Below are 21294 nucleotides of genomic sequence, written 5' to 3'. Positions count from 1 at the left end.
ACGTGTCACGATGATTTTGTCGCGAGCAGCAAGTAACCCGCAGCGCTTGAATCCCGGGACATGCCGGTACCAAAAACATCGGCCCCTTTGCTCGCTCTCCTGTAGCGTCAAAAAAGCAAGACTGGGTTAGTGGATGTCGCGTGGATGTAAATCGGAGTGCGAGCAGCGCGCTCGTGCGTTATCGTGTCCGACTCTTGCTAGGATGGACGGAAGTGCCGGAGATTGATGCCGTTCGTTTGAGCTGCACGCTGGGGGTTGGTCTCGGACAAGATTCTCGTGTCGGATACGAACGGTAGGAGGTGATACAGGCCGTGCATTTCCGAGGTTGTGATTGTTATCTTTTCCCTTCTACCGGCGGTTCTACAGCAGTATGCATCGGGCAAATGGGTTTAGATAGTGAACATTCGCGCGCAACGAGGGAGGCAGAGATGTCGCGCACGGGTTTGATATGCATATTTATGGCGCAAATGTAAGTCTCAGGGATTTGGAGCATTCGCATTTCATATCTATCTTGAGCGGCCACAATGACTGCGTTAGAACAAATACTATGAACTTGCATACTATGACAGAACTTGCAGAGGATACGCCAGAGCTAGAGGATTGGTGGTGTGCTCTCTGGAGTTCACCAACGATTCCGATCCGACTACTATTGTTAGTCCGATTTCGATTCCGGCATAATCGGAACCATTAGTACCTCCTAGAGTCGTCCAGAGTCGTCCGAAGTTATCGACAGTCAGCCAGTGTCGGAATTGGAGTTGACCGAAGTGGGCCGGAGTTGTTCGTAGTTGGCTGGAGTCGGAGTCGACTGGACCCTGCCATGATTCAAGAAGTTTATGCGCAAAGCGAAAGAGAAAAAAAAAATGAGAATTGAAGTCGGACTTCGACTCCGGATGACTCCGACTAAGGCTGACTCTGACTCCGGATGACTCCGGCCGATTCCGGATGACTTCAGACGATTCCAAACGGCTCCGGACAATGCTGAGCGTAACTACTTTCAATTTCCGCAGTCGGTTCCGATATTCTCGTAGCTGGATCGGAGTCTACTCCGCATTTTTGCCAACTTTCCCCTTTACTACAGAGGATACGACAAACAATACTAATACCGAGTTCACTGTGCCGATGATTCAAATGCGCTTATCAATGGTACGGTACACGTTTTACTTCTAGATAGCTCCATCAGCTATCTAAAATCACCCCCCGCTCTCAGCCTATCTATCGCCAATCGGGGGGCCCCCAGAAAGTGATCGATTTGTTTCACACACGGCCTCTCCGATGAACATCGCTGCTTGTCAAGCAGACCTTGTATTGTGTGTGCGTGTGTGGCTAATTGATAAGCGTGAGCTCAGCCCGAAGACAGTTCACGCAACCATATCGATGGTTTGCTTATCAGTGTTTAGATCAAATTTCGCTCTCCAAGCGCTGTTGTGTTTTTTTTGCTCGTGCGTCGCCGTTTTGTTGCGCTTGAATGACGGCGCGCATACACATACTCGCGCTCTCCGCTGTGACAGATAAGCAAACATCTTCACAGCGCTGCACGCTGCTGAACATAATTTGCTGGGCTAATCAAAAGTCGACCAGCAGCAGCCGGGGCGGACTAGGGCGGTCGTTATCGGGGCTTGATAGGACAGGTGAGATAGGGCACGGCGATGGAAAATGCAGCGCACGCAATCGGTCGGTTATCAGTCGCGACCGAGAGGGGAGGGGCTCCGCCAGGATGGAGGGAACATTCGAGTCATGGTTAATTGATTATCGGACGATACGGTTTTGGAGTGTATATTATCAGCTGAAGGGTAGATTTGGTGTCGTCGTCTGGCAGTGGCGTGCAATTGCTTCAACAGCCATCGTGATTGATCTGTGTGCATGGGGTTAGGAGTAAACGGGTAGAGTTTTGTAATTATTGCTAACTTAAACAAACTCAGATATGGTGCCTTCATTTAATGAAGAAGAAAGAAATTTTAAATATTTTACTGTTTTATGTCCTTAAGCTTGTAGAACTTCAAATTCGTGTAGTGTTTCTACAAACCTTTATTCATTTTATCACATAATTTTACCATTATCATCCCTCAAAACCCCCATATTCATTTAATTTACAAATGATTAGGTACAGAAATACAACAAAAGCAGATCCAAATTCGTTGCTTCAAGTCAGCTGCATTTATATGACTCAACTGTATTCCAAGCTTGCATATCTTTGCTGCTGCTTGTGATAGCATCAATAGCAAACCCGTGCTGATACCATTAACGCTCGTAAGGTAAGAACACTACGTGCTAGAAGGTACGATCCTCAGCTCGGAATACTAATCGGTGCGGTCTTTCACCAAGCATGGAGACATTTATTTCACCCAAGGAAAGTCATCCTCGCCGACCATTTCTTCCGGCCATCATCTGCTTCTACGCTCCTTCCCCACGAACCCGTTTCCTATTCCGATAAGGAACTCTCACAGTGACCAACCGGGGAGCCAGCCAGCCAGCTGCACACTGATAAGGGCCGATAGACCATTCCGTGCCCTGCTTTTTCCGGGGAAGCATAGTTATGATGATGGCCAGTGCAGCACCATCGTGCACAGCGCATTGTTGAGAGGGACGGACCGTGGATGGCATTTATGTATGCAAAACCATCATAAAACCCGGTTGTGAAAAACGATATGAAAACCCCCGCCCGGGGGGGCAGTTCCGTTTCGTGCCCACTGCCTTGATCATCTTTACGGCACGGCACGTGATCTGCGTGAGAAGACCTTGGGAATCAACAACACGGTGCGATAAGAGCACGGGAATGAAATAAAATATAAAAACACATATACTGGCGGGATGGGCGGGAAAGGTGCACCAGCCGGGGCGCGGGCATTGGTGCTTTCGCGTGGTTCTCAAAACCAAAGCAAAAACCCTAGCTGCAACGATAAAGAAATGGGCACCACCTGGACCAGTTTCGTGCCCCGAAATTTGTGTGTTTGTTTGTCTTGCTCGCTGTTTCGTCGAGGTAAACTGATGGGAGTTTGCAGTTTTATCAGCAGCGCCAGCAATGACCGTGCTAGTAGTGTGTACCGAGGACTGCATTTCGCTTAACAGTTTGTGGATCAGCAGAATGGAGGGAGAGAGAGAGAGAGAGAGAGAGAGAGGAAAAAAACAACAACTGTGTACCATCAAAAGTAAAACAACCATCCTTCGTGCACGGGTGGTAATGAGTTGAATGCACAAGGTGTATGGGGTATGAGAAAGGTGAAACGGTGCAGTAAAATAAAAATAGCCCCGAAAAAAAAAACCCCGTCAAAAAATGCATACCCTCACGAAAAACAATGAACAAACAGCAAGGCTTGCACCGGAGCTGGTCCACTAAAATGCAACTCCGGTGGGTGTAAAAATTGCAGCTGGGAGCGTGGAAATGGAAAAAAAAGGCGAGCAACCCCTTTTTCTTTACGCGCTAACCCGAAAGCGGGAACTATTTTGCCATCAGGCTCGTTTTAAGGTTGATGTTCAGGATAGCGAACTCTGGGAAGTTTGTGTGTGTGTGTGTGTGTGCTCCTTCTTTCGGTACTATATCGCAAATGTAAACGTGCACGATGGCACGGCAAGGTGTACGGCAGGTTCTTATCTCACCTAGCCAAACTAGCCAAAACTATCGTGCGCCTTTTGCTTATAAAAATAACAGACCAAAAAAAAAAAACAGAAGCTTCGAGCAACCCGAACCAAAACTCGGTGCACACCACCGGCACGTACTTACTTAAATTTTAAACCGTTTGTTATTTTTTTTCTGCCTTAGTTTGGTGTGCTTTGCCGTCTTTTTTGTCGATTCTGCAAACCGTGCTGGAAGTAGCGAGAGGGAAAAAAAATAAACAAAAACAAAATAAAGGCCTCATAAAAGGGGTTTGGGCGTTAGCGCTTTACAGGTCGACCAGTAGTGCCGCCGAATGCCGGCTCCGTAATGAACTCGATCGTTTAATCCACTGGCTTGTGTGTTTCCTTTTTGCAATTTTTGTGGCATCACGTTCATCTGAATTGCAGGCAAATGCAATAATTCGGAAAAGTGGCCCACTCGATTAGCAAACGGCGCTCTCGACCATGATCGATCGTATCGTGAAGTACCAGGCGTCTCCATTGTAGCACAGGGTGGCTCGTTAATTTTTTACACGATTAAAATATAAAAAAGCTTAAAGTGCAAAAGATGCTTCAAATATCGAAAATAACTACAAGAAATGGCTTTTGTTAAGTTTATAAAATATCTAAAGTATTTGAAAAGATAAAAAAACTGAAAAACAACTATTCATTTTTACAGCATGTGGAGGATGTGCAAAAAAAATGTAAAAGTACACTTCTCTTTTTGCCATCAAAAAGCACACCACCAAAAACAACTACCCGAAATGCCCGATAACACCCACGCCCGTGCCGCAGCTGAGGTGTGTTTTATTTCAGCATTATTTACGTCCATATTGGAACACCCGCCCCGGAAGGGTGGGACGGGTGGCATTATTATCATTTTTAAATTTATTCCTCTCCATTTGCCGTCCGACGGTTCGCGACACAGCAAGAGCCCCGGACCCGGAACACGGATAAAAGTGGCCGAGTCAACGCATTTGCGATACACACACCTCTCACATTATAAAAGTGATCAGCTTGGTGTGTGCTGTTTTTTTATGCATGATGAGCGTTTCGGTTCTGTTTTCGCTTCAGGTTTGTGGAAGCGATAGTGCTTTTTTTAAAGAGCACAGTAAAAAGAGTGTATAAAAAACAGAAAAAAAACACAGACAGATATTGATAAAAAGCGAAGCGGGAGGGCACACAGTGCACATCCGCACACCGGGTGCACTATTTTACGAAGTGCCATCCACATTTGACTAGCTTCCCGTGTATGTGTGTATGATAAAAGGGTGGTTAAACCTAAAAGAAGGTAGCGATGCGAAACAAAAAAATCAACCCTTCCCAGCCCCTAGACAGACAACATAAACAACAAACAAAAAGTACCGGAATGCAAAATAAGTGTAGTAATAAAGCTGAAACTGAGGCCACGGGGTGGGCCACGTGTGAAACACAGCGGTGGAGAACAACAACAAAACACCGACGGTACCAAACGTTTTGTGTGTGTCTGTGCGCCTGCTTTACATACGCCACACCACGAACGAATGATAAAGTGGCGATGATAAGTGCAGCGCACCGAAGGAACTCGAGTGCGACTGGGCGGCTGGGGGGAAACGATGCGGAATGCGGGCTGCAGCGGGTAGGTGAAAACCCGCGGTACCCCGGCGATAAGCGATAGTTTAGATGCACTTGGTTGGAATGATTGTCTCCGGTGCGCTCGCTCGAGCCCGCCGTAAGTAGATTCAATTGGTGACGATTAAATGGGTTAGGAGTGGATGGGATGGGCGCGCGGGTCGACACGGTATCAACAACGCGCAACAGCTTAGTGTTATGTGTGTGTGTGTGAGGTAAAGATAAAAAAGACGTGAAACAATTGCAAAAGGGTACGAAAAGAAACGTTTCCTAATTGGACGGTGTTTGGTTAAATTTTATGGAGCGTTTGAAAAAAAAACGCAAATTGTTATCAATTTTATAACTTGCCAGTTCTCGTCATCTGCGCGCTGGTACATGCAAATAAACGTTGTTTTGTGACTTACCTGGAAAGAGAGAGAAGGAAAATTAATTAGAAAATTTAGCCTTTAATATTTCATGAATAAATTAATAAAAATGGAATTTACAATAAAGTTTGCCACTTTTGTTCGTTCACATTTTTTCCGTTTGAATGAATTTTAATCCGCGCTTTAACATATCTAGAAACACTCCATGTTAATCCATTTATCTATCAGCGCGCGTTTGACCCACGCTTGTCGATTGTGTGTGAGTGTGATTTTCCATTCAAACCGTTTTATCACACCAACAGCAAAATCTCCCATTGACTGTCCTTTTCCAATACAACCATTTCCCGCCATTTCTTCGCCCAACCCGCAATCACAGTACCCGGTAGCGATCAATAGATGGCGCCACCGTATATGCGCACTTTCGTATTTACCGCGAGAGCAATCGCTATCGCACAATCGTTTGCAATAAACATTGGAAGGACAAAAAGAGCAAAAAAGAGCAAAACATAAAATAATCCCTTGGCTGGTTTGGTTTTGCTCTTTCGTGTGCTTTGGCGCAAAAATTTATGCTAAATGGGTACAATGAATGAGAATTTACTACGAGCGGGCGCAGGATGCGAATAAACAAACGTTAAACCAAAAAAAAAAAGGCATCGGACAAACGTATCCTTTTGGCGCAGTTTACGATGCGTCGGTGTAATCACTCACCCTTTTGTATCGTTCGCTTATGGTCATCCCTCCCCACTCTACCCACCCATTTGACCGATTTGTTGGCCAGCGGGTAGCGCCAGCATGGGGTCAGCAGCAGCAACAGTGAAGAAGAAAGCGTATGCAAAGGAGCACGCACACCAAAAAGCATAAACCTTTATCTTATCGTGACGGTGGCGCGCGATAGCCAGCGGGGCCATTTGCCTGATGCTGCATCCTTTATCTCCCTTTTTTTCTCTCTCTCTGTGTTCTGTCTCTCGTTTTTTCCCGACCCCCTGGACAGTCATTAATCTGATATTTATTTGAATGATGGTGTGATGGACACGATGCGCGTTCATTTTGGGTATATGGTGCGTTGTATGAAAATCGGGTTGAATTTTGGTTTGGATTTTTGTAAATTAATGAGTCGTAAAACGGCCTTTTTGTCATCGAATAAAAAGTTCTCGGAATTTTTGTTTTTAAATTATTGCAATAAAAGCAAGCAAAGTAGGTTAATTAATTGTTTTAACGATTCATTTTTGCTTTCGTTACAGAAACGAACAATTGTTTGTGATTAATGGTAAGTAATAACAATTATGATAAGCATAATTTCTTTCTTTTTTTTTTAACGATTGTGTATCAAAATGTCCTTGTAAACTTATGCTCCTTTTTTTACTAATTTACCAAACCGAAGCCTACCGCACCTATTTTTGTTTCATCCAATTCGTTGGCCATTTCCTTTTCTTCTCTCTGCACTGGTTAACTCCTTTTCTCACCCTTTTGTTTGATACAAAAAAAAACCCATCCACACAACCCATAATAAGCGCCATCCGTTGCTAGTGCGCGTCTCGATTTATGAGTTCCATTTAAAATTCTACCACCGACCGTCCTTCCGTGCGTTGGTGCGCGTCCTGCCGCCGGTTGCTGAGGTACCCCTTTGCGCTTCGCCTATCTGCGCCCTGCTGCTTGCATTAACACTCACCGATCCCCCCGGGGCACTGCCAGGATAAGGTTTATGGACTTGCGATAGTAATTGCCGCATTTCTCGCATCCATATCCTGATGTGGCTGCGCGTACAGGCTTCCCTAGATCGAGTCTGATTCCGCATTCCGTCCCCACGCAACATAAAGGCGCTAGAACGGTGTGGTGTATGCGACCGTTTTTTTCGTTGCTGTGTTTTTTTCTGTTTCATGGGTTGTTTCCTTCTCTCATTTCACTACACACATTAATAACCCGCAGCCGGCGAGTCGTGGTGTGGGGGCCATATCTTGGGAAGGAAAAGCTTAAAATTAAAGCACCGTGCGTGGGGCGCAAGAGGGGAAAGCATAAGGAGACACACGGAAAGCGATAAGAAAATGGAAAGCAACAAGAGCCGCTAAATGGAAACGGAGCGTACGAGAGAGAGAGAGCGAGAGAGAGTGAGAGAGAAAAACAATATAATTTAAATCTTATCTCGCCAGGAAAAATGGCACCAAACGGCTCCATCGCAGTGCCACGCACACGATAAAGCACCGGCAGACTGGCTGTGTACAACCACACCCGTTTTCTGCAACCTTTTCTTTTCCCAGTGAAAACGCGGATGAAAATGGGGAGGGAAATGGAGTAACAAAATCAACACTGAGATCCTTCAAAACCACCACCCTCCCCAACGCGCCTATAAACGAGCGCGTTACAACACACTCCTTTCGCACACTGTCGGCTGATTAGCATGGTGCCCCGTCCGTGTGTGTGTGTGTGTGTGTGCGTGCGATAAAAAGCTGCTTTCTTTGCAATCCTTTTAGCGCCACACTCTTAGCGTGTGTGTGTGTGTACCTAGTCTCGTCGGTATGCGGCACCGGCAAAGGATAAGAAAGTTTACATGCAAATTTTCTCGCAAACAGCCCCGCCAGCCGCGCCAGCAATTATAATTAAACACATGATTATCACGTGGAAAACACTCTCACACAAAACTCTCACACAAACCCTCTTTCCACACCGGTACTGGCACTTCCTTTGCATGGAAGTTTTCCACTGAAGATTGAAACACGGGAAATGGGAACGGTGCGGAAGGGAAAATCGCGAACGATTCGACAGGACCTTAATTCACTTTTTATGGCCATTGATATCGGTGCTTATCCCCGCACAAACAAGATGGCGGAGGGGGGGAGGGGGCTCGAGTGGAACCATTTCCTTCCCCCTATTTTCCTCCTTCCCCCTTCCAACAGAGCGGAATGCTTTTGTTTTGCATTTCTTTTGCTGAGTGCGCGTCGATGTAAGCGGAAAGAAAAAAGGAAAAAAAAAATGGGAAAAACCAAGTGGCAATGTGAAGCGATTGCTATCGCATCATAGTGGCAGAGCCTCAACCGTTTTGTGTGTGTGTGTGTGTGTGTGTGTTTGCCGTATGAGCTCGCCACCGTAAGAAAGGACGGAAAATTCTTATCAACCCGTGCACGCGATCGGTTGAAAAATCACGAACACCGTAGCGAAAGGGGGGGTGGGGTGAGGGGGGACAAATAATCGCAAAACGAAGGTATATCGCTTTCGCATGGCGCAGCGTGTTTTTTATGTTTATAAATAATTTTAATCCGTTCACCTGAATGCGAACAGCGAAATGGGGTTGAGAGTTTCCCGGCTTGCCTTACATAGACACAAGCACCTAGTACAAAAGCACCACATTGTGCGTAGTAATTTTTTGGGTAAAATGTAAAATATGGTTTATCACGACGATCGTGCGACGTTTGGTGTGTGTGTGTGTTGTTTTGACTAAAGCCCACAGAAAACAGCACAAAACAACGTCAAAGACTAATGGGGCTGGCGTTCTAGGCCGTTGGCCGTTATCGGGGAATGTGTGAGCGCACATTAACATTCTACTAGCTGTTCGCAAAGCGCAGCACTCTCGGGTACACACTATCGGTTTGCCAAGCCGATAAGCAAAGAAGGAAACATCTGCATTCGCTGGTGTGCCGAGCGCGAAATGAAGTCATTTCCATTTACTTGGAATGAAGCACAACGCACATGGCGGCAGCAGCGGCCTAACTATGACTAACGGGCTGGAAATCACTACTCGCAGGTTTATGGCAAGCTGGCACGGCTTTCTATTGTGAATGCTTAAAATATACAATGCAGGACCGGTAAAGCGTAGTGAAATGTCGAGCAACTTACTTGTAGCAAAGGACACAAAACACTCATTATCGATTTCTTAATAGGAAATTAAACAAAATCCACCCGATCTGTAGAAAGCATTTCGTGTGTGTGTCGTTGAAAACACACTCTTTCTCTCTCTCTCTCTCTCTCTCTCTCTCTCCCCGAGGCAGGACTTTCCAAACGCTAGCGCACCGATAAGATAGAGCATCGGCCCAACCCCACTTAGCCTATTTTAAGCGCACGAATTACGGCGAGATATGGTACGACGAGCTCCAGCGCTCCAGCATGCTTCGCTTATCTATGCGTCCTCCGTTTTCTCCACTCGATCCAACGGAAGAGAAAAGGGGGGCGAAGGGGAGAAGAAGGAGAGGGACATTATTTTCTTATCGCTCACTATCAAGGCGGATGGGCGCACGATAACAGCGATCCGAAGGAATTGAATTATATTCCGCCCGAAAGGGCTTGGGCTGATTGAAAGCCACCGATAAGTGGGGCCGACTCCACGCTGCAGGCCCCGCATGGTAGATAGCTTGGAATGCGTTGGATGGTGGTTGACGCAATTTAATCCCCAATACACAGAGAGAGAGAGCGATAGAGGGCGAGAGAGAGAGAGAGTGTATGTGTTTTGTTTTTCTAGCGTTTGCTACACGTTTGAGTTAAACATAAATCGCTACCACTACCGAAGCACAGGATTTATGGCACAAAATAAGTTGTGCTTGCGGTTTTGTACCCCTTCCACGCCCTCTCTTTTCCAATCCATCCAGTTTATTTTGCGTTTGTTTACAAACTCCATTCGGTGCTGATTTATTTGGTTACGCTACCTACCAACCCTCTCTGGGAACCGATTCGGCAAAACGGTGCAACATAAATTTTTATTTATCACCAGCCGTCACAAAACTGTCGAATCGTCGGTGCTCACGCCGCCTCCAAAAGCCCCAAAATGGAAAACATAATAGTGACAATTTAGTTATAAAAATACACTGCCTTCCCGTGGAGGAGGGACAAAAAACAAAGAAAAAAAAACCCCTTAAAACCTAGTGTGGTGGCTCTCGGTGTGCTAGATATGCATGTGTTGGGCAAGGGTACGTGTTTGCTGAGCAAAACATGGAAAGCTTCACGCAATAATAAACATCAACAAAAAACAACGTCGCACGGTTGAATGGAGGAGAAAAAACATTGTACCGGGCCAAATCTCCGTAATAAGTGACCATTCCCATAGTGAGCTTTTTGGTTGTCGTTTTCCAAAAGCGTTCAACGTTTTTCCCCCCATTTGCATTTGCTATACTATTTTTCCAAACCATTGCAATATTCTCAATCCATTAGAATAACTCAGGTGCGAGCAAAAGGCGCCGCCCGGAACGCGTGTCCTCGTGCACACGTGAAAACATCGGCATGGTACGGCGGATTAACGCGTAAATAAAAGCACCACGCTGGATCCGGCCAAGCCACTCATCATTCCCGTACGCACAAAGCTCGACAGGCCGACAGTAAACCAGCGGCCGGCACCCATAAATATCAACCCTGGCAGAGCTAACGTAAATAAAACGGGAGATGCGACAAAAAATAAATATCTAAATTGCGAAACAATAAACCCCTCGCTGCAAAAACATTCACACACCTCCCCCCACCCTGCCACTCGTTGCTGGACAACAGTTGCGTTGTGGTCACCAGTGTGTGGGTCTGTGTGTTGGGAGTGATTTTTGATACCGTTCCCGCACGCCCACCTGCATCAACTTACCCGCACCGGTTGCCATAATTGCGCTGCATTCGATTGTCATGCCGAGTTGCATTCGTTGTCGAACGAATTGTTTACTCCTGAGCTCACGAAGGACGGGGGGAAAAAGCCAAGCTGCCAAAACACGAATTGGGCTCGGGGAAAAATATTTCACATCGCCCGCACGGTTTTTATAACGGCGACGACGACGATCTTTATGCTATGCCGCATGCTCGCGCTGCTGCTGCTGCTGCTGGAGTTTACGCGTTGCGCGTGTTTTGGTTTTATTTTGTGTGGTATTTTTTGCTTCTTCCTTCCTTTATTGTTGCTTGCACATGGCGGATAAAAGGGTGTGATGATTTTGCTGTGCTCCGTTTTGTTGTCTGGTCGCGTTCGCACGTTCGATTGTTGATGGTGGCCGTGGCTGGCGCTGCTCTCGGTACGGCAAAACATCAACACGGGCCGAACTAACAGACCGAGCACGGGTTGTATTTTTATTGAGCTGCTTTTATTTTTACGTTTATTCACTTCAACACAAACATGGCACATGCCCACTTACGCACACGGCAGGATAAATAAATTGATTTGCGCGAATTCGATTTACCGGTGTGACGACGGCTTAGCACGTGGTGCAAGTGCATTTTTTTTTCAAAGGGAAATTTTTAATTTGCTTGTTTTCACTGTGTTGTTTCACGTGAGCACCTTTTTTTCAAACTCAACACTTTTACCACTGAAACTGTACGCAATGATTTAAAAATAAATAATTTAACAGGTTTATCTTAAATGGCTTGCTTTCAACACTGCACAAGATCGTAGTGAGCGTTTTATCTCACCATAATCTCTCTCATCTCACGATGCCACGATCGAAGTGAGAAATTTCAAAATCGCAATAAACAGCCTGCTTAAAAGCTTGTTTGATAAGCTAACGGAAGAAATTACAAAATAGGGGCAAGTTATTGTTTTTGTCTCTTTTTTGAAACTTAATATTCAATAAAAGGTAATACTGTTTGGAAATTCTTACAAAAAGACTACAAAAATACATTCTTTTTAATATCTCTCAAAACAAAAACACTGTCCTATCAGCTTCCATGTTGCACACTAACAGGGAAGCTACCGAGTGGCAAATGAAAATTAAATCAACAGTAACAATAAATGACAAACACGCCTTCGAACGAGGTAAAGTGCCTGTATTGTATTGTACCGAATCGCTTGTGTCGCCCAGTGCGCGTCATATTCATCTCCACATTCACCACTATTCACAATGCTGTTGCTGCTGCTGTCCACCCCCAATGCACCCCGCTCATCCCCCTTCACTGACAGGGGAGAAAAGGGAGCAGCACAAAAGCGCTAAAATACAATTTACTTGCGCCGATACCGTACAATATTAATGCCGGTCCGATACCGGTCGCCGCACAGAGCAATAGATTGCTGCGAGATAAGCGCCCAAACACACAAGCGCCAAAGAGACCAGCGTGCCCCAAGAGCACGAGCACACCGACACACACACACACAACCGCTGCGAACGGTGCTGTAGTGTGTGCGAGTGAGGTGAGGAACGCCCGAGCGTACGAGCGGTCTTCTCACTCCGTGCCGTCGTGCTTCTCACGCCGTACCGCGTTTGGCGCGGTGAGCTAACCGTGAGCTGTGTGTATGTGTGTTTCGATTGTTATCGGCTTTGGATCGATTTTCTGTCACCTTCCGCACACGGTGCTCTGCCCGTCTGTCTGCCGCGTTCTTCCCGCACACTTCAACCGAACAGAAATAACGCAAACGGATCTCGTCCGCTCGAGGATTGGATTGGTTTGGTGTGGTGGGGCTTGAGTTGGCGAGGGGAAGGTATTGGCCGCTATCTCACCAGGGCCATATTCGCATGTACGCGACGGCGACTGATTTCGTCGCTGCGATAGCAGATTCCACGTCTCTCGCTTTATTCAAACCCTGCGTGTGTATTTATCGCACACACTCCCACAACAGCGTTGCAAGCTGACCAGAGGAAACAAAACGACGACCACTCATAACATAACGAATTCACGTACTTTTTTTTCGAATAATACTTTTTATCATATATTTTTTTTTTCATACGTTTGTACACCATCACACGACTTAATACGTAACCTGGGTGTAAGATAAAATTAAAACACAGCAACAACAAATACACTCGGTTGTATGATGCCGCTCACTATTCCGCTTTATCACCAACGACACATCAACACACCGGTGACATGCAGGTAGATCTTACGATAACGGCTCATCACAGTCGCGTTTTGTCGTGGATGGATGATGTTGACGTTCGCAAAACACACAAGCCAAAACAATCACACTTACACACACACATACACACGTACACATATACACAAAGCAAATACACGTACAGCCCTAGCGCACATGGGCCACGGTCGATGGGCCTCGGAACGTAAGCGCGAACCTCTTCTCGCCGGAATGCAGGTGCGGCTCTCTGGGAGAGTGAAACCAAACTGAAAAACGTTGCACACCGCTTCCCTAGTTCGGCCATGCTGGCTGCTGCTGCTTGGGCCGCTGGTTCAGCCACCATTCAACAGTGGGATGTAAACAGAGCGAGAGCAAGCGCGTGCGTACGGGAGAGCAATCAGCTGCTTTACTCTCAGCGTCGTCGCGCGGTTTCGCATTTCTCTCTCTCTCTTGTTCTCTTTGGGCAAGTTTTTATGAATAGAAGGACTTTCCGTCGAAACAAGGGGTGAGTCAGTGAGTCCGTGAGCGAGAGTGTCGATGTGGTGCAGTAGAAAGAGAGAGAGAGAGACAGGGACTAAGAAGGTTTGCGTTTGCCTGGGTGTTTAGCGAGACAAAAAAACAAACCGAACGCAGGCCACTCCGGTGTTTGGAAAGGATATTTTTGCACACGCGGAAAGGATTTTCTCACCCTTTGGCTAAACCGAATGATACAAAAGGTCAGAGGGCAGCGGCAGCAGCAGTGTGATGTGATAGTGATCAGCAAAACCCGTAGGGGGAGAAAGGGTGAGGGGATAAACACGGCACGTGCCGGTTTGCCAAGTTGCATTTTGAATGTCGCGCACGGCGGCAATGAGGGTTCGCCGCTTCCCCTCCCGAAGCTACGGTGAGATCTTTCCCGTGCGTGCGGTGCGCGCGGATGTGTCAAACGGCAAGATTGAGCGGTGTCGGGCCGCGCGTGTTCTGTGTCCCTGTACGCCCCGATAGTGCATCCACCTCCCCGGGCTAATTCCGGTCCACAAGAAGCAGCAGGGATGTGTGACTTTTTTGTAGCGTGTGAGATTAAATCAACGGAATGGGCCCGGACCACCGGGGGCAGGTCAATCCGGGGATGCGCATTAGCAGGGAATTAACTTTATTATGCCAATCCAATCAGAAAGTCGAACGCGTACTACACTTTCGCTAGCCGTTGTATTGTTGTCGTTCGTATCTCTCTGCCCGCGCTGACTATTAGCCATTATTAGATCAGGCGTTGGTGATAAGGAGCCTTTGCTTATCTGTCGGCTGTACAGCCATCCTCTGTGTGCAAATAGGTTGATAAACGCCCCAGCAAAGGGGTGTATCAGTGACAGAAAGGGATTAGAATTGAATTAAAACCTTCTTTCTGGCTGTAAAGATTATATAGAAATAGGGTTAGTTTGCTTTTTTCATTTCTACGCTAAAAAGCATCTTGTGATGAAAAACGTTTAAGTGAAGTTCTTGCTTGTTTTACATGTTTCAAAGGCGTTCCTGCCGAAAGTTCTGAACAATCCAGTTAAATGGTTAATCTTCTCCTAAGTGGATCTTTATGAGTCATACCGGAACAATGGACGCAAAAGATGGAAGAGAAATCCCTTCCAAATACGAACACAGACATCAAACGTCATCTGTCTGAGTGGTATTATCCTCTAAAATATGACATTCCAATGGTCCAGAGTGAGAGTCCGATAAAGCAAAGGAAGAAGCGAGAGATAGACGAAGACGACCAGACGAATCAAATCATCTTCTGCTAGAAAGCTGTTTTTTTTGCTTATCGATCGTGTACATTTGTCTCGAGCGGTGGTGGATTGCCTTTGGGCAAAGGATATCGGTTGCCGACGGACTGGACAGCCCCGTGTTCTCGGGGACTTACTGGAATATGTATTGTCGTATTCTTTGAGTGAGTTTTTTTTTGTTGCCTCCTCTTGCTCTCCTTCCAACATGAACGCACACACGCACACATTCATTCTCATTGTATCTCCTTTCCTGTTTGCTGCTGCTTATCTAATGCCTGGCGACGAACCGCCGCCGCCGCCGCCGTCGCTGTTGCTGCCGCCATCGGGGTAAGATAACGCAACCATGCCAGAGGCTTAAGGGAAGGAGCGTAGCAGGATACATACACATTAATGTTTAGAACAGCACACAGAGCGAACACGCAAAAGCAGCGCAGGCGAAACAGTGCAGAGAGGGCTTTAAGTGTTATCTGTGTTTTCGAATGGAGTGTTTTTTTTTCCTTTCTTCAATCTTCCTCTCTTGGTTTGACTCATTCGACTCATGGCGAGTCGTTCCCTTTTGCTCCTACTGCTTCCTTCCTTTCTTCCACCCAAGGCCAGGTCCTTGGAGGAAGAGAAATCGGACCGGCAGCAAGCGGGTGTGAGAAAAAAAGAGGGAAAATCCCACCGCTTGCGTGTCCACGGTGCGCGAAGATGGATGGAACGAGGGAATGGATGAAATTGAAAGATTACTTAACACACACACAGCCGCACACACCGGGTCCGAGGTCCCAGCAGGAGACGGCTGCGAGTGAGCATTTTGTCTCCGCGCGGCGGGTTTCGCCGCTGTCGCCTTCGGTACGGCAAAAGCCGGACGGAAAAGAATGGATGGAATGGTTTTGGATAAGGCAAAATAGCGTCGATCGCGAGTACTGATAGGCGAGTACCATCGGGCGGACACCCCCGCACACAGCACAGCCTCGAGAAGGAGACGCACACCTGCTGCGAGAATGCCGGCGGACAGCACAACAAGAGCGAGAGTGATCTGCGCTGGATGAGACGACGAGATACACGAGAGTGAGAAATGTGGACCGCCGTTAGTTTTGGGCGAAGTGAGAAGAAGGGCGCGACGAGCTGATACTGATAAGGATCAAGGTTAGTGCTAGTGTGTGCGAGGGAGACAAAGAGCTAGCGAGAGCGAGAGAGAAAATATATGGATGGAATGAGAGAGAGAGAGAGAAAAAAACTCGTTACCGGACGGATACACAAAGCGAAAGAGACACGTACACACAAGCTGATGAAGCTGCTCGGGGGGGAGGTTGGCCATCGAAGCGGCACAACCACCGCTTCACAAGTGGATTCGAGCAGACAACGGCCCGGCGTGAGTCAGGGACGCCCTGCAACACCGTCCACCGTCCTTCCCATTCTCCGTTTGCAGCGGAAAAAAAAACACCACAGCAAAGCGGAGAGCGAAACCGACCGGCCGACCGACCAACCGACCGAACCGATCCGAGTGTGCTGATTAGATTTTATTTATAGATAAAATTTTTATACGCCCGGCCGCGCGGAGGAAATGGACTGAGATAGCCGGGGCGCGATAAGCGAAGCGCGCCCGCGTATTTTGCCCTGAAGTTCTGGTTTTGGCTTTTGTCTCGGTTTTGGGCTCGCGAGCGCTGCTTTTGTGACCGGAGCACCGGAGGACGGGTAAGTGACGCGGACGATAGTTATTTCCTTCGCTTCCAGCCCCGCGGACGGACAGCGCGACGGCGAGAGGACGCGAGGTATGGTTGCGAGCGGAGCGATAAAAGCTGATGAACACATTCGCTTCGCAAGACGTGAGTGTTCCGGCGATGATGGTTGCGTGGTTTCGTCCACCGGGGTTTGATCTTTGGGGGCGCGAGGGGGTGTCGAAATGGGATTTGGACAGTGGAGTACGCTTTTTCAATTCTTCAACTCAAAGCGCATATAGCTTGTATTTTGTTGGTTGGGTAATAGACGCTTAACAATGACTTGTAGTCACTCATCTCTATTTTCCCATTATTTTTATGGACTGACAGCTCATTAAATAATTGTTCCGCTGCCCAGGCACAGCAACAACAAATCTGTAAACAGTAGTGATGCCCACCTCACGTCCACACTCACAAACCATACGCAGCCTATTTAGCTGCAAATTAACAGCGTTCCCCGTTCCAACCGATCACTATGGAAACGTGTCCCCTGGGCTGCGGTGAGATACGTTCCGATGCGACAACAACGCACGTGAGAGCAGGAACGAACTCGCAAACCGCGTGTATGACTCGCCGTTTGACAGTACGGGATGGAATTGTGGTCCCCCGAATCCCGCCGGAGGGCTGGCATCGTGTCGCAAGATCTGATCTTGGCCCCGGGTAAAGGGGTTTTTTGCTTTTCTTTTCTTTTTTTAACCTCCCCGTTTGTATTGTTAAGTCTCGAACCTGGCGCGTATCGATTCCAATCTCTGTCTGGCTGTGTTTAAAGCACTAAGGGTGGCCTCCGACAACCTTTCGGCCATCCAAACGGGGGAAGGTTGAGGCACAAGGGCCGGTGCAGTGGATTCGAAAGATCGTAAAACCCGATTGTCATATCTAGATATTAAACGATGATGGACGGGACGGTCGCTCGCAAATGCGAACTGAGCGGCGATGGAAGATTGGGCGGTTGTTTGCTTCTCTTTCGCGCTCCCGCATCCATCCCGCAACGGTCGTGATCATCGTTCACATCGATCGTGGAAGTTGTTTTCGATCTGGCGGATGAAGATGATGACGGTTCCAGTTGACGAAACGATCGGATGAGTGTGATGCATATAAAGCGATTACAAAAAAAAACCGGGCAGGTTTTTGCGATGGGTTTGCAACGATATCAGCCATCAGTCGATCGCGAGTAGGAATGGAACGTTTCACTGTGTACGGTAGAGCTGGTTAGTTAAAATAAACAGTGTTGTGTGTGGTGTGATATTGAATACAATTATTCTTGGAAGTGAATCAATGTTATGAAATTTAATTAGTAATGATCGAAAACTAGCGTCAAATAACAAATATTATTATAAATTAGGTAAACTTTATAAATAGTTATGATAATTACCTAAGACATAGTATTTCCTATAAATGCTGCAGAAAACTACCAAACAATTTTTGTACAAAAAAAGGAGCTAACGCAAATTGGTGAAACGATCAATAAAAAATCCTTTAATTTTCGCACTTTCACATCTCTCTAATTCGCTCCCATTTTGCATGCTTTGTTTCTGTTTCATCGCAGTGCACGTGTTAGAGATTTGGCAAATTGTTGACGGCCGGCACACGGGCGGTCAGTGATTTTAATGGTGTCGAGAAGATTGACGGTGACGATTCACTTCGGCGTGCAGCGTCTGTGCGTCGGCGAAACAGAGTGGGAGACAAACAAAACAACCGCTAGAGTGAGCAAACGAGAGAGAGCGAGAGCGAAAGAGACAGAGAGGGAGCACATGAAAGAGAAAAGTTTGGCGGGTAGTGCGTGTTGATCGTGTGTCCGTGTGCGGCATCGCGCGTGCTCATCACACCGCAGCGAGTTACAAACAGATCATGCTGGCGGGGTGTAAAGTTTAAAAACAAAAAAAAGGAACGAACAGCCCAAACCGAAACGGGTTTTGTGTGAGGTGGACGATTTCTTTTGGGGTGTTTTTTTATTGTCGAGACATGGTGCCCGGTTTCATTCGAGGCATGGGCCCGGGTGTCGTGCGAGTGGTTAATGAAAGCGCGCTTTTAGCTGAAACCCGTTGGCACCTTCTTAATTAATGAGAAACGCAACCCGACGAACGCGTGCGATTTTCGAGACTCAATCCGTTGCTCCGCTGACGTGTTGATGGGGGCAGCGTGTCGAGAAAATTAAATTCTCATACTAAATTCATTACCATTAGCGGTTTAATAGTGCTGTCCAATTAAAAAACATGCCGATTTTACTAGTGTATATTATTCGTTGGCGCAGGTTGCCGCAGGTAAGGTTATGATGCGCAGTTTTGCAGTCAATTGAAACATCTGCTTCCTAAATGTATTTAAATCCTTGCTTCTACAAACGTCCCATATTTTTGCGGCAAATTTCTGAACCGGAGGGATACAAAAAACCGTAAGATAAAATCAACGTACTCTGGAGCGAATTCATTCGCGTGCGAATTTGAACGGTACGGCTAAAGGCTGCAGCTTCGGATCACACCCTCTACCTGGCTGTTCGATATCGAACTCGTTCAATATCACATTTCAACCGAATGCCAGACACTGAGCAGCAAAAACTACGAACGTAGTTGACCTTTGCAATGGGGTGAGTTTTGGTGTAGCGAGAAGTTTTATCTCTTTCTTTCCCCCTTTTTAATCTTCTCCGTTTTTTTAGGTAGGAAGTCTTGTCGTGCACCAAAAATTTCGAGAAGAATGGAGCGTCGAAAGATCACGATAAGAGCCGTCCGATGTGCTCCCACCCAAAAATGAGTCCCTTTCCACTGATGGACTCGTTGGAAACCTTGCTCCAGAAGACTGGTTCGTTGCCTGGGTTTTGGACATTTCGAGATAATCGAATCCTTGCCCGCCGTGCCTCCCCCGTGCCCTAGGTAACCGATAATTGACGCTCGGCAAAATGGACGCGCCCGGACGCTGATAGGAAGATTTGTTCGTTATCGGACGCAAACGAAACCAGAATGAATGTCACGAGCTGGACGAAGGGAGTTGCAGGGTTGGAAGGGTTTTGTGGGGTCGATCGATCGGTCCTGCCGTTATCGAGCTTGTCCGATCAACCATAAAAGCCATTCCAGGGGTCATGTTGATGTTTTTTTGGGAAGAATCTGAGTTCGGTCCCGAAATCAGACAGTTGGTAGGACTGAGGATACCGGACCAGAAGATGATGATTTTGGAAGAATCAGCCACAAAACAGGGGCTCGAAAATTGCATGCTTAGGACGAAGTAGGGAACATGCCAAAATGCAATCCAAAATCAGTGATGCACCTGTGCGTATGGTGGTTGACTATAAACCCACCTCCACGTCCACTCAACTCTTTGCGTACGTTGAATCCAACACACTATGGAGTCGTTCACATACCCTCAGTGCTCTACGCAGTCAGCAACGCATGTAGGCGCTGTGCATGGCGGTAGGATATCATTTGTTTCGGCTAGAATCTCCCTCACTTCCGTCAGTGTTCTCCCTTGTTGTGTCCCTACCTCGGGTTGGCTAATCCAAACCTGCTTCAGAATCGAGGTGAAAAACCAAGCGAATGGATCGAAAGATTGAAAGCATCTGATAAGCCAAGGCAAAAAGAGGTTCTTATCTCGCTTTCGAGCTCACCCATTCGTCTCACTTCCGCTCACTCGCCGTGAGTCACTACACGAACGGAAATACCGTCCATGGTGGAAAAGTTCGTCCTTCGCTTGGAGTTTTGTTTGTTGCGAGAAACGGCGCCTCGACTAGCCATTATATCGGAGCGTTCCTTCCCTCTGACGCTCTTCTCTTCTCTATCGACTGACCTGGATCCTGATTGATGGAAACTGATAGCGATATTATTATATTTTACAACATAGATACCGAACGGAGCCGTCTGGGGGGTTGGGATCGATGGTGAAATGGTGCCACGGTTCCAGAGTTCCAGAGAGTGCCGCTGATTACCGCTACAAATGGCGATGGCGAATCGGTGATAGTGCAATGTCGGACCGGGTCCTCGCAAGTTCCCCGAGACAACCTGACCCGATGGAACGTTCAGTTGATCTGTGCTGTTTGATAAGGACATTCCGCCGGTCCGGTACTGTTGGACGATCTCACCCACCCAAACAAGATCCCTTTGACTCGTATGCATAAAAGCCAGGACATGGCATCCGTGAACCGTGACCGTGTGTGTTTGGGATTTCGCTGCATCGAATCGTCCTTGCCGTCCGACAACATCGTCACGTGGCAGCACACGGTTGGGGACACATTATGGTGCGTTTGCTTATCGCGCCCCGGGAACTCTTCCGTCCGGGAAATGTCTCGTTGTGTCGAGCTCCAACCGACCGCCCAACGAAAGGACTCACGGAACAGAACGGCGGACGATGGCGACGTCCCTGGCGATAAGATCAAAATTCATGCAACAAACGACGAACTCTCCGAACGAACCAGCGAACGAACGATACCATGAGATCCATCTCATTTCGTCCCGCCCGTGTCGCTCGTCCTCATTGCTTTGATACTTCTGCTGGTAGGAAATAGCACGCTATCTATCTTTTCTACATCGCAGTTTTGGATTTTTTTTGTCTGTGTTTGT

General features: G+C 47.2%; 1 protein-coding gene across 5 annotated transcripts in view; it reads right to left on the bottom strand.

The window, feature by feature from the left end:
- LOC1280021 (zinc finger protein ush) overlaps positions 1-21294 on the bottom strand; it is a 135075-nt gene that overhangs the window by 54368 nt on the left and 59413 nt on the right. Inside the window, exons 1-2 of one of the 5 annotated variants that reach the window (XM_061658389.1) lie at positions 13517-13645; positions 11116-11827 (exon numbers count right to left, since the gene is read on the bottom strand). The exons of 1 other annotated variant lie outside the window; for it this stretch is intronic. In XM_061658389.1, the coding sequence (XP_061514373.1) occupies positions 11116-11167 (52 nt within the window). In that variant the 5' untranslated portion in view covers positions 11168-11827; positions 13517-13645. Of the gene's footprint in view, positions 1-11115; positions 12014-13416; positions 13646-21294 lie in introns of those variants that run through there. 3 more of the 5 variants (XM_061658385.1, XM_061658386.1, XM_061658388.1) reach the window with 3 other exon arrangements.

This window comes from Anopheles gambiae, chromosome 3 (genome assembly GCF_943734735.2).
Source record: "Anopheles gambiae chromosome 3, idAnoGambNW_F1_1, whole genome shotgun sequence".
In the NCBI taxonomy this organism is placed as follows: Eukaryota; Metazoa; Arthropoda; class Insecta; order Diptera; family Culicidae; genus Anopheles; species Anopheles gambiae.
Note: the sequence above shows the minus strand (reverse complement) of the source record. Positions and strands in the feature narration are given on the sequence as shown.